Source organism: Carlito syrichta, unplaced genomic scaffold, assembly GCF_000164805.1.
Source record: "Carlito syrichta isolate Samal-C Ts95f unplaced genomic scaffold, Tarsius_syrichta-2.0.1 Scaffold305649, whole genome shotgun sequence".
NCBI lineage: Eukaryota > Metazoa > Chordata > Mammalia > Primates > Tarsiidae > Carlito > Carlito syrichta.
In genome coordinates, this window is record NW_007249745.1 from 516696 (window position 1) to 528820 (window position 12125).

Sequence of the window (12125 nt, forward strand, 5' to 3'; positions counted from 1 at the left end):
TTTTGATTTATTGTAGAGATGAAGTCTCACCAAGTTGCCCAGGCTGGTCTTGAACCCCTGAGCTTAGGCAATCCTCTTGCCTTGGCCTCCCAAAGTGCTGGGATTACAGGTTTGAGCCACCACACCCAGCCCGTGAGAGTTAATGTCTGTGAACACTGAGCCGGATTCTGTATATAAAGTGGATGGCCTGTATTTAGTACTCAGAAGGGTAGCCAGGATCAGTCCAGCTCTGCCGTTACCTCTTGGAGAGCTAATGGCTCTCTGGTTTTCAGTTTTTCTGTCCATCAGAAATTGACTCTTAAGCCGGGCTCAGTGGCTCAGCCTGTAATCTTGCGCTTCGGAGGCTGAAGTGAGTGGATTGCCTGAGCCCGCGGGTTTGAGACCCGCCTGGGCAACTTGGTGAGATCTCATCTCTACAATAAATCAAAAAAAATTAGCCAGACGTGGTCGCGCGTGCCTTTAGTTCCAGCTACTTGGAAGGCAGAGGCAGAAGGATCGCCGGAGCCTAGCAGGTCGAGGCTGTGGTGGCCAGGAGTGTGCCACTGCACTCCAGTCTGGGCAACAGAGTGAGACTCCAATTAAAAAAAAAAAAAAGAAATTGACTCTTAGACTCCTTCCAGTTCTAAATACTACTGTTCTGGTGAGGTGCCCACTTTCCACCAGCCTGGAACTGGCTGCTCTTTGGAGCCTGGCACTTGCAGAGCAAGCAGCAGCTCCTGCCCAGACTGGGTAGGGGGTTGTGCTTGCTCCCAAAGCCTGTTTCCACCTCTCTCGCCCCTCAGATTTACTGTCAGAACCTGTGTCTGCTGGCCAAGCTCTTCCTGGACCATAAGACATTGTACTTCGACGTGGAGCCTTTCGTCTTTTACATCTTGACTGAGGTGGACAGGCAAGGGGCCCACATCGTCGGCTATTTCTCTAAGGTGCTGGATCAGGAAACTCAGGTGGGGGAGGGCAGGGACGGGTATAAACTGGAGTAGGGGCTGAGCCTCCCCAAAGGTCCTGAGCACCCATCCCCTGCAGGAGAAGGAATCCCCAGATGGAAACAACGTGGCCTGCATCCTGACTCTGCCCCCCTACCAGCGCCGTGGCTATGGAAAGTTTCTCATTGCTTTCAGTGAGTGGCTCCTGGCCTATCTGGGAAGGGGACAGCTGTGGTGGCAGGGGTGCCGGGGTGGGCTGCATGCTCAGGATCCTCTTTCTACCACTGCCAGGCTATGAGCTCTCCAAACTAGAGAGCACAGTCGGCTCCCCAGAGAAGCCGCTGTCTGACCTGGGCAAACTCAGCTACCGCAGCTATTGGTCATGGGTCCTACTGGAGATCCTGCGAGACTTCCGAGGCACGCTGTCCATCAAGGACCTCAGGTGAGGGCTTTGGTCCCCAACCATGTCCAAGGCACGCAGTCCACCAAGGACCTTGCGAGGGAGGCATCCTGGAGCCCTTGAAGGAAGGGCTGTCCAAAGATTGGCCATGATCCTGTCTCCTTGTCCCCTTTTGCTGTCCCAGCCAGACCCCACAAAGGAGCCTATCTCCAGCATCTGCTCTCATCCCTTTCTGCAGCCAGATGACTAGTATCACCCAGAATGACATCATCAGTACCCTACAGTCACTCAACATGGTCAAGTACTGGAAGGGCCAGCATGTGATATGTGTCACCCCCAAGCTGGTAGAAGAACACCTCAAAAGTGCCCAGTATAAGAAACCACCCATCACAGGTGGGTGAGGGGCCTGCTCTGTTTGTGTGTGTTGGGGGATAGGTGTAAGGACTGCTGGGAACCAAGGGCTTCTTTTTTGCTGTCACATGATCCCAAACTGGTCAAACCAGCTCTCAGGAGGGAGCCTGGGGCAGGCCGCTCATTCCTGAGCTTCCCTGCCCCCTCCCCAGGACTCAATCTGCCCTTTTGTTCTCACCTGGAGGAGGTGAAACCTGGCCTGGGCCCAGAGCAGTGCAGTCAGGTGTGACTAGGCCTGGCCCAGGCCCAGCCCTGCCTCTCATGCCTCTTCTCCCCACAGTGGACTCTGTCTGCCTCAAATGGGCCCCCCCCAAGCACAAGCAAGTCAAACTCTCCAAGAAGTGAGCAGCCTGTGCCCCTGCTGCTGGACCCATCCTCCTTGCCCCACCTAGCCTGTAAATATGTACAGACCTGTTTCATTGTTTTTTTAAAATAAAGTAAATTCTGCTGGTGGCCATGGACTTTGGAGGTGGGAGGAAGAGACCAAGAGCTGAAGTTCTTCACGCCACACACATGCAGCCAGTTGTGCTCAAAACATTTTACTCCTTCTTGCTCCTTTTATCCCCCACCCAACCCCCAGCCCAGTTCCGGTGGGGGCTCAGTCCTCCGGAGTCTAGGAGTCAGGGCTCAAGGGGGGCTCGGTGGCCAATGGGCAAGATTGGGGCCTCTCCTGTCCTTAAAAACAAACTGCCCAAGGCAGCCCAAGCCCAGAACACAGGAAGAAGGCAAAGGGATGGACTCATCAGGCAGGGTGGCTGGGGAACTGGAGCCAGCCCTGCAGCAGCATTTAGGTGGGCAGCTGCCCAGTCTTCTAGAAACTGGTAGGAGCCAGGGCTCATTTTCATAGCTGAGTGTCCTTGGGAGCTCCATAGGAGCCCAACCAATAGGATTGTGGACAGCAGGTGGAGGTGGTCAGAGATTCTGGCCAGTACCACAGGCAGTGAAACTCGTGACTGTGGGTTATAGTCCTAAAGAGCAAACTCAGAAGAATGGACTCAAAGATCAGGCCTCCCACAGAGTCCTGGGAGGAAGGATTGGCTCAAACCAGGCCCCAGGCCCCCAGAGAGGGGTCAGGTTCCTTTCTGGAAATAGGCACATGTCCTTGGAGTCCTCCTGGCAGCAGCTGGGGTGGGAGATGACCTGGCGGTAGCTGAGATGAGAGCTGACCTGGGCATCTTGGGAGTAGGAGTCCAGCTGGTGGGCCCCCAGCTATACCTCATAGTCTTCCTTGCGGTGTTCCCCGCAGGCAGAGGAACGGAGGGTGGGTCAACTTCCAGCACAAGTAGCTCAGTTCTCATGCCATGGGCCGAGGAGGCCCAAGGTCAGGCCCAGAGGCAGCAGCAGGATGGGCCCTAGCAAGCCCTGGGCTGGAGCAGAGTTGAAGGCCAGGTGGTGGCGGCAGAGGTTGCCATCAGGTTGGGACTCCTGGATTTGGGGTACCACACGAGGATGGAGTTCTGCCACGTGGTGGTGGATCCAGGAGGCATAGCTAGAGGTCAGAGTGTATACACCAGGCCTGTTGGGGGCCCCACAGGCATCACCCCAGCTCACGATGCCTGCCAGGAACCAGAGCCCCTCCACAGGGCAGGAGAGTGGGCCCCCAGAGTCACCCTAAGGAGAAAAGCCACACAATAGCTGTCAGGACCAGGACCCAGGCTTCGGTCAGCCATACCAGCCCTTGTCTCCCAAGGTGCACGTGTCTCATCTGTTCCCTGGGGCCTCTGCGTTTACCTGGCAGGCGTCCTTGCCGCCCTTCACGTAGCCAGCACACAACATGTCCTGCTGGATGAAGTGGGGTTCATCAGGCTTGGCGTTGATGCTATACAGGCAGTTGCACGTCTCACGGCTGATCAGTGGCACCTCAAGTTGCTGCAGTGGCCTGGGGGTCAGGAGGCTCACTGTGGGGGTAAAAGATGTTTACCCAGGGCCACCTACCCGGAGTCAGGCTCCCCTTCATGCCTCTAGGCATCCGGCATCCCACCGCACCTGAGGGGGCCACATGGCCCCATCCAGTGACAGTACATTGGAGGCCATTGGGGAAGGATGCGTTGGCTGCAGGAAGGCAGATGGGCCGGATGTAGCGGGAGAAGGGGACAGGGCTGCTGAGGCGGAGGAGGGCGATGTCGCCTTGAGAGCCCTCCTGGCGGTAACTGGGATGGGAGATGACTTGCGCCACAGTGCTGAAGTGGGTATCTTGGGAGTAGGAGTCCAGCTGGTGGGCCCCCAGCTTTACCTCGTAGTCTTCCTTGCGGTGCTCCCTGCAGGCAGGGGAACAGAGGCTGGGACCCAGGAGACTGCTCCCTGTTCCTGGATTCCTGTTGCCTTATAGTATCCAGCCCGATTCTGAGAAGCTTTTAGTCCCCAAATTGCACACTACTTTTATCCTGTCATCTCTGATCCCTTACCTTCACTCCTAACTGGTCCTTTCAGACTTTACTGATACCCTTAGAACCAACCCAAGAACCCCAACCTCTGACCTGGATTGACTCGTGAACTTTGACTGCCAGCCCCAACCCCTCCTTTTTTTTGAGACTGAGTCTCACTCCATTGCCCAGGCTGGAGGGCAGTGGCTCGGTCACAGCTCACCACAACCTTGACCTCCTGGGCTCAGGTGATCCTTCTGCCTCGGCCTCTCAAGTAGCTGCTACTACAGGCTTAAACCAGGGTTAATTCATGTTTTGGTAGAGATATGGTCTCACTTTGATGCCTAGGCTGGTCATGAACTCCTCAGCTCAAGCAATCCTCCCACCTCAGCCTCCCAAAGTGCTGGGATTACGGGCATGAGCTACTGTGCTCGGCCTCCAGCCCACCTTTGATTTCCACCCTCTACCCTCCACCCAGCTGGTACCTGGGGAAGCAGTGAGCAGCTGACAGTACCCACTGCTTAGACACGAGAGAACCGCCACACACATGGATGCCTTCGTAGGTGATGCTGACCTGCCAGGGCCACTGACCAGGGACTGCACTGCTCCCACCTGTGATGCGTGCTTGGGAGGCCACACCGCAGAGGGCTGCCCAAGGAGGAAGGGAAGGGAGTCAGGTCCTTAGCTCTGCCACTGCTGTATGTTCCAGGAGATCTGGTTTAGAGCTTGAGAAGTGGGCTCCCAGAAGTCAACCACCCCCGAGTCTCTATCCCACGGCTCACCCTAGTTCTGCCCCTTGCCTTCCACTACCCATTACCTAATTTTTTTTTTTTTTTGAGTTGTAGTCTCAATCTGTTGTCCAGGCTGGAGTGCAGTGGCACACTCATGGCCACCACAACCTCGACCTGCTGGACTCAGGTGATTCTTCTGCCTCAGCCTTCTGAGCAGCTGGAACTACAGGTGTGTGCTACCACGCCCAGCTAATTTTTTTATTTATTGTAGAGAAGAGAGCTTGCCAGGCTGGGTTCGAACCCGTGGGCTCAGGCAATCCTCCCATCTCAACCTTCCAAAGTGCTGGGATTACAGGCTTGAGCCACTGCATCCGGCCTTCCATTACCTAATTTAATCTCATGGCAGCCTCCTTCCTCTCAAGCCTTCCTGCTTTCCATCCAATCCACTCCCTACAAGTCTGAAGGTCTTCATAGCCCACAAATCTGACCAGTTCACATCCCTGCTGAAACCCTTCCATGGCTCCACACGCTCTTAAGAAACATTCCAGACTTTCCATGGCACTGCCATCTACTCTAACCATTTCTCTGGGCACTTCTTGTCTTGCTTGTTCACCTCTGGACCTCTGCTCATCAACACCACTCTGCGTAGAATACCCTTCTCCATCCTACTCTGTTTGGCGAACTTCTCTGCTCATGGAGACTGTTCCAATGGCAGCCCCTTTGTAGCCTGTGAGGACCCTACTGGCTGAGTTGGGCACTGCCTCTGGGCTCCCAGGGCCCTCATGCCTTCCCGACACTACCTAACCCCACAGTTTTCCTGGTGTCTGCAACTGTGTTTCACCCACATTAACCTGGCCGTTTCCTAGGGGGACTCCCATGTCCCTATTGCCCACAGAGTCATGGACATACGTTGAACAAACGAACAGGACTGAATTTCCATGATGTGAACATCTAGTTTCTAAGCCAGCCCCAGCCCCACCCCCACCGAGGACACTGGAGTGCAGCCCAACTACCCTTCACAAAGTCACCTTCCAGGGAGCAGAGAAAACTGCCAGCCAGACTGCTCCTCCTCTCCCTCATAATCATAACAATAACTACTATTTAGTGAGTGTTCCAGCAGTGCCAGGCTCTGAAGGGGCTTTCAGTTCCTTTATCTCCTTCAATCCTCACTACAGTCCCAGGATATTGGCATAAGCAACTTGATTTTAGAGGTGAGGAAACAGGCTTAGGTGAGCAGACTCGGCCAAGGACACACAGCCAGGCAGTGGAAGCCAGGACTGAAAACCCGTCTGACTCAGAGTCAGGTTGAAGAAAGAAGACCCTTAATTTGCTTCTCTCAAAGCCACTTGGAGAGCCCCACCTTGGGAGTCAGACCTGTGGTTCAGACCCCAGCGACACCACTTACTGGCTGTGTGCTCTTGGGCAAGTCCCTGCTTCTCTGCACCTCAGTGTCTTTATCCAGAAAAAAGGGTTGTAATACCCCACTCACAGAGAAATTGGGAGATTTAAGAGAATGCAGGTGGGCGGGACAGCCCAGCAGAGGGTCATTAAACACAAGGGAATCTGAATCCGTGTCCCCGCCCCCTTCCCCTCCCCCATTCACTGCCAAGCCTCACCTTCAGTCCCTTCTGTTCCTAGAAAGAAAGAAAAAGGAGAGGTAAATAAAAGAGACCCAAATTCCCTGACCTCTTAGCTCCTGCCACTTCTCCAGAGGACTGGCCCCTTCCCTAGAGAGGGAGGCCGAGAGCTTGGGAGGCAGGAGAATTTTTGAACCCCGGGTAAGGATGTGCCTCAGAAAATAATTATGCCTGCTCCCTCCAGAGCATTACCCACCCCCAGCCCCATGCCCCCACATACTCACCTGTTCCCGACCAGAATAGTCCAAGACAGAGCAGAATGGCCACAGCCTCCAGCTGCCCAGGCCCCAGGCCCGCCCTCTGGGCCATGGCCCAGGATGGGGGCCCCTGGAGGGGACACACCAGGTACCCAAGGGAAAGAACCTAGTGCTGATTTTGAAGGCAGGCTCCGGGTGTTGACTCAAAGGAAAGGGATCCTAGAATCCAGGCTGGGAACAGGCAGCAGGTGTCCAAGGCTGGCTTTTAAGGCAGGGAGCGGCCACAGGGGAAGACGCCAGAAGTCTCCACAGTGTGTATGTGTCACTGGCACTGCCTGGCCGCACAGAGTCCGCCCAGGAGTGGTGGATCCTCTAGCGAATATGCACCTACCTGCCCGCCCATCTTCTGGCTCCGCCCTCCAGCTCAACTCTGCCAGCTCTTGAAACCACCAAAGTCCTGAGTCCTTTCAGACCCCAGGTCATGTGTGGGGGGTGGATTGGGGGTGAGGCTGCCCAGCCAGCCAGACAGCAGCCTGAGGCTGGGCTGGAAACCCGAATGGCTGGCCTTCCTGGAGTGCGACACAACTGTCCTTGGCCCCAGGTCTTTTCGGTCTCTCAGACCAGTTATACCCCCCAGGGCCTGGCCCCACCTTTATTATCCTGGGGCCACAGCCACTCCTTCCTCCCTCCTGAGGCCAGTATGGAAGCCCAGAACACAAGGGTCTGCCCCAGGCTAGGGCCATTCCAGAACCTTTCTGGGAAACCCAGCTTCTTGGGCGGGTGGTGAGCACGCGGCAGTGCCAATCATCCCACAGATATTTACTGAATGCCTATGGTGGCATCCCAGGCTCGGAGGACAAAACAGACACAGGCTCTGTCCTCCCTGAGCTTCCGGTGAAGTAGGGGTGATGGACATGAATCGAATAATCACAAACAATTAGAGAATAATTTCAAGCCAGGAATTGTCATGGGCAAGGATGGCATGAGCGCTCAGCAGCTCGACAAAGACTGATACAGTGAAGGAGTCCTTGAGGCAGTGCCTTGAGAACTGAGTTATGAGACTGTGTTAAGGCCAAAATGAGGGGACAGTGATCCAGGGGAGGCATTCCAAAGTGGAAGATGGCACACAGAGAATGAAGCCTGCCCCTGTGACTGGGGTCAGGGTGGCAATTCAAAATACTTGTTGGGTTTAAGCCTCAAGAAAACAGACCCTCACATATCCACCTACTTCCCATAAGACTAGGTGTCTGGACCTCAGAGCCAGGCCTTCAGATTGGGGCCGGAAGCGAAGGGATTCCTGGGGTTGGTGAGTGGGAGAGAGCTGACTCGGGAAGGGGCCTAAGCTGGGGAGGAGAGGAGCCTCCATTGGGCATTGTGAGTGGGATACAGCGGTTGGGGTATGTTCAGTGTTTGTGGGGGACGGGATATGGGTGACTGGGTATGGAGAGCTGGTGGGGGTGTAAGTCCCTGTGGAAATCCTGGGGAATATTCTATTTGGTGTCTGGCAGCTAAGGATAAACCTGGCTTTTTAAGACCCTCTGCTCTTCTCAATCTCTCCACAAGGAGAGGTTCCTTCTGGGTCCTCCTCCCCCATCCTCTGCCTTTTCAACCCAGAGATGTGCCCTTCCCTAGTGGTGACCCCTCTGCCACCTTTAGCAGCTGGCGTTCACCCCAGTGGCCTCCCTCCCCTCAGGTACCCATTTGCCCTTTTTCTGTGCTCAAACATCACTTCCTCTAAAACCCTTTCCTAATCCCTGGCCAGGCGTGTCGGTATGTGTTCCCCACTAGATCGGGAACACTTTGTGGGCTTATATATTATGCCCCAGTTGTGCCATGACTTAGTAGCTAGCAGGGACTGTGGGCTGAATGAATGCAGGGAGGGTAAGCAGTGGGTGAGGGCGTGAGATGTACGTAAAAGGGGCCCAAGTCCTGGGTGGGATTGAAAGTGGTGGAGTCCTGGCTGGTTGCAGCGGCTCATGCCTGTAATCCCAACACTTTGGGAGGCAAAGGCGAGAGGATTGCCCGAGTTCAGGGGTTCGAGACCAGTCTGGGCAACATAATGAGACCTCATCTACAAAAAAATAAAAATGAAAACATTAGCCAGGCGTGGTGGTGCATGCCTGTAGTCCCAGCTACTTGGGAAGCTAAGGTGGAAGGATTGCCTGAGACCAGGTGGACCAGGCTGCAGTAAGCCATAATTGTGCCACTGCACTCCAGCCTGAGTGGCAGAGTGAGACCGAGACTCGAAAAATAAAAAGAAAAAGAAAGAAAAAGAAAGGAAAGAAGGAAGGAAGGAGGGAAGGAAGGAGGGAAGAGAAAGAAAGGAAGGTACGTGGAGGCTTGATGGGGCCAACTCCAATTGTCATATGTGTGCTGGGGACACTTTAGGGCATCATTTGTCAGGGTGTGTGTACGGGGGACAGCTCTGACTCTCACCTTAACTCCTTCTCCTTCTGGGGGGACAGCAGGGTCTGTGCTAGAGTTCAGAGGGAGCTGGCCCCTGCCCAGCCCAGATACACTTCGATGTAAGGTATCCAGCAGGTGCTGGGGATGCTGATTCCACTGGAGAGTGACACACAACCAGCTGGCCATCCAACCTCCCCCAGCTAGGGCTGAGGTGTCCAGTAGGTGCTAGGGACACTGATTCCACTGGGGAGGTGACACACAACCAGCTGGCCACTCAACCTCCCCACCCTGGGGCAGGAATGAGGGAATAGCTGCCACGTTATCAGGGGCACATTTCCCGAGAGCCCAAGGCCTGACTCATGGAGGCCTGAGGAGGGAGGGGCCCTACCCCTTGGGCATCCCCCTTAGCCTCAGAGGCTCGGCCCCTCAACCTGTCCCCAGTGATGCCACAAGGCCACACAGGTGTCTGTGTTTACACCTTTATTGTTCACTCCACCTGCCACCCCCAAAGATTCCTGGGCCCAAAATAGCAGAGCACTGAGGCTCAATGATCTAAAGCCGTTGCCGTCTAGGTGGGTGGGGCCCTCAGAGGTTCTGGCATGGGAACCAGCCGGTTGGGCCACATTCCAGCCCCAATAGGTGGGAAAGGAGGGCTGAGAAGGGGGAAGTGGCCCAGGGACCTGGACCCCTTCAGCTCTGGATCAGGGAAGTCAGTAGCAGCAGGAACAGTGCAGCCCGTGGGGAGCCTGTGGCCCTAGCCATGTCTGGAGGGCAGAGGTTGCTGCCATCAGAGGGCCAGTAGGGGGAGCCACTGGGGGGCAAGAAGTGGGCCTCTCCCACGGTTTGGGAGATCCAGGCCTCTTCAGGGCCAATGGCGGCAAACAGCTCCCGGCTCCCTCGAACAGCCATGCCCAGGAGGACCCAGGAGCCTCCCTCTGTCTGGCACAGAAGAGGAGGTGCTGAGGTCACCTGCAGAGTCAGAGGCAAGGCCAAATGGGTCTATGACCCTTCCTCCTGGTCCCTTGCACCTTCCCCTAGGGTCCAGCCGCAACGCACTGCTTGTCCATCCTTAGGCATCTGGGCCCCTGGTCTCTCTCTAGGGTGCAGCTGTCCGGCACCACCTCTCCCCTCCCGTGATCAGGACTCCCAGGCCCCTGTACCTCACACCTGTCCTCTTGTCCCTCTGCATACAGGACACAGAGGGTCCCAGAAGGCAGAATGCCCTGATAGAGGCAGTGACAGAGTCGAGGTGTCAAGATGGAGACAGCAGCAGCCACGGGGACTAGAGAGGAGAAAGAGGGTTGTTCCAGGGCTGTGGCCTCCAGGCAGTCCCCATTCCCATGATCCTGGGCTCTCACCTCGGTCTTGGGGGTCCTTCCAGCCCAGGACCCAGCAGCTGGCCCCCGGGGGGATACCCCCTGGGTGAAGGCAGATGGGCAGGGCTGATGAGGAGGGCTCCACCCGGGAGCTCAGCTCCAGGAGGGCCAGGGGGGGCCTAAGTCCCAGGTGCCGGGGCAGGCGGATGCTGATAACCAACCGAGATACTTGGTGGCTCTGTGGGAGGGGGCTGGTCCCTGCCCGGCCCAGATACACTTCGATGTAAGGCACTGTTGTAGAGCCCAGCCTGTTGGAACAAGGTCCAGTGTCACCTTCTGTTCCTCCCATGACTGGTAAAGTCCTTCCTAGCCCAGGGGAAATGTCGAATGACTCTCTACGGACATGCCACTAACTCCATTATGCCTCCTTCCAAATCTGTCTTCTGTCTCAAAACATCTCACAGCGGTTTCCCTGTAAGAGCCCTAAAGGGAGAAAAATCCCACGAACAGAAGAGCCCTTTGGCTCATCTCCCCATTCTTCCCTCCAGCCTCTTGCCTAGGAGATGAGTGAGACCCACCTGAGGACACAGTGAGTGGCTGCCAGGACCCAGCCTGGGGCCACGAGGATCCCAGTGCAGACTCGATCACCAGCCACATGCACCTCTGCCAGCCAGGGCCACAGGACCCCCATTGGAGCAGCCTCTGGCCGCAGGCCACAGGCTAGGGAGAGGAGGTAGCCACCTCAGTTGGGGACCCACAGCTGACCCCTGAAGCCCTTCTCATGGATCTGTGTATCTCCAGGAGCCCCTAAGCCCCAAAGGCCCCCTGCTCACCTCCATGCTCTGTGTGTGGGGGACAAGTCTGTGTCTCAGTCTCCTCCCCCTCAGGGCCCCAGTCCCAGGCTAGCTGGTCCTCCAGGTAGGCTTCCCGGGTCACATGGCTGATCCATGGGCCATGGATTTGCAGTGGGGAGAAGGTGCGGGCACGTAGACAGCCACTGGTGGAGCCCCTGATTCCAGCCAAAAACCAGGTCCCCTCTTCCTGGCACAGAAGGCTCCAATGCGAGTCATTCTGCAGCAAAAAGTGTGTTACTAGCCTCTGCGTGAGTACATGTATGTAGAAACAATAGGAACTCCTTGGGCTTTCCTGGACTCCAGATTTTCCCGTAAGTGGACATAAGGACATAACATGTCTCACTTCCAATACTAATATGTGTAGAATTCTGCCCTCAGCCAGCGGGGTGGCTCAAGCCTGTAATCCCAGCCCTTTGGGAGGCAGAGGCGAGAGGACTGAGACCAGCCTGGGCAACTTGGTGAGACCTAGTCTCTACAATAAATTACAAAAAAAAAAAAAAATTCAGCCAGGCGTGGTGGCGCGTGCCTGTAGTTCCAGTTACTTGGAAGGTTGAGGCAGAAAGATCGCCTGAGCCCAGCAGGTCGAGGCTGAGGTGGCCATGAGCGTGCCACTGTACTCTAGCCTGGGGGACAGAGTGAAACTCCGATTCAAAAACAAAAAAGAGGCCGGGTTCGGTGGCTCAGCCTGTAATCCCGTGCTTTGGGAGGCCGAGGTGAGTGGACTGCCTGAGCCGTGAGTTCGAGACCCGCGAGTTCGAGACCCGCCTGGGTAACTTGGCGAGACCTCATCTCGACAATAAAAAATTAGCCGGGCGTGGTAGCGCGCGCCTGTAGTTCCAGCTACTTGGAGGGCTGAGGCGGAAGGATGGCCGGAGCCCAGCAGGTCG

At 55.9% G+C, this 12125-nt stretch overlaps 3 protein-coding genes across 6 annotated transcripts in view; 1 reads left to right on the forward strand and 2 right to left on the reverse strand.

Annotated features, from left to right (window-relative positions):
- The window catches only part of KAT8 (lysine acetyltransferase 8), a 12337-nt gene extending 10114 nt beyond the window's left edge, over positions 1-2223 (forward strand). Inside the window, exons 7-11 of one of the 2 annotated variants that reach the window (XM_008062054.1) lie at positions 783-923; positions 1024-1117; positions 1215-1365; positions 1562-1716; positions 2015-2223. In XM_008062054.1, the coding sequence (XP_008060245.1) occupies positions 783-923; positions 1024-1117; positions 1215-1365; positions 1562-1716; positions 2015-2079 (606 nt within the window). In that variant the 3' untranslated portion in view covers positions 2080-2223. Of the gene's footprint in view, positions 1-782; positions 924-1023; positions 1118-1214; positions 1366-1507; positions 1717-2014 lie in introns of both variants that reach the window. The other variant, XM_008062053.1, reaches the window with a different exon arrangement.
- Positions 2224-3021: 798 nt separating this feature from the next.
- PRSS8 (protease, serine 8) lies at positions 3022-6970 on the reverse strand. Its single transcript, XM_008062055.1, has 6 exons — positions 6690-6970; positions 6445-6462; positions 4583-4745; positions 3721-3992; positions 3466-3632; positions 3022-3345 (listed from the first exon to the last, which is right to left on the reverse strand). Exons 1-6 carry the CDS (start codon positions 6772-6774, stop codon positions 3022-3024), a joined length of 1029 nt encoding a protein of 342 aa, XP_008060246.1. The 5' UTR covers positions 6775-6970.
- A 2762-nt stretch (positions 6971-9732) lies between these two features.
- PRSS36 (protease, serine 36) overlaps positions 9733-12125 on the reverse strand; it is an 11254-nt gene continuing 8861 nt past the window's right edge. For 2 of the 3 annotated variants that reach the window (XM_021714451.1, XM_008062056.2), the window contains exons 11-15: positions 11218-11455; positions 10963-11104; positions 10427-10692; positions 10229-10350; positions 9733-10037 (exon numbers count right to left, since the gene is read on the reverse strand). In XM_021714451.1, the coding sequence (XP_021570126.1) occupies positions 9759-10037; positions 10229-10350; positions 10427-10692; positions 10963-11104; positions 11218-11455 (1047 nt within the window). In that variant the 3' untranslated portion in view covers positions 9733-9758. The remainder of the gene's footprint in view (positions 10038-10228; positions 10351-10426; positions 10693-10962; positions 11105-11217; positions 11456-12125) is intronic. The other variant, XM_021714452.1, reaches the window with a different exon arrangement.

Coding starts and splice junctions, on each gene's coding strand:
- PRSS8 (XM_008062055.1), bottom strand. CDS start 6,774: ATGGCCCAGAGGGCGGGCCTGGGGCCTGGGCAGCTGGAGGCTGTGGCC. Junction 3,993..4,582: donor GCTGCTCACTGCTTCCCCAG/GTACCAGCTGGG, acceptor CCCTGCCTGCAG/GGAGCACCGCAAGGAAGACT. Junction 3,633..3,720: donor GGGCCATGTGGCCCCCTCAG/GTGCGGTGGGAT, acceptor TTACCCCCACAG/TGAGCCTCCTGACCCCCAGG.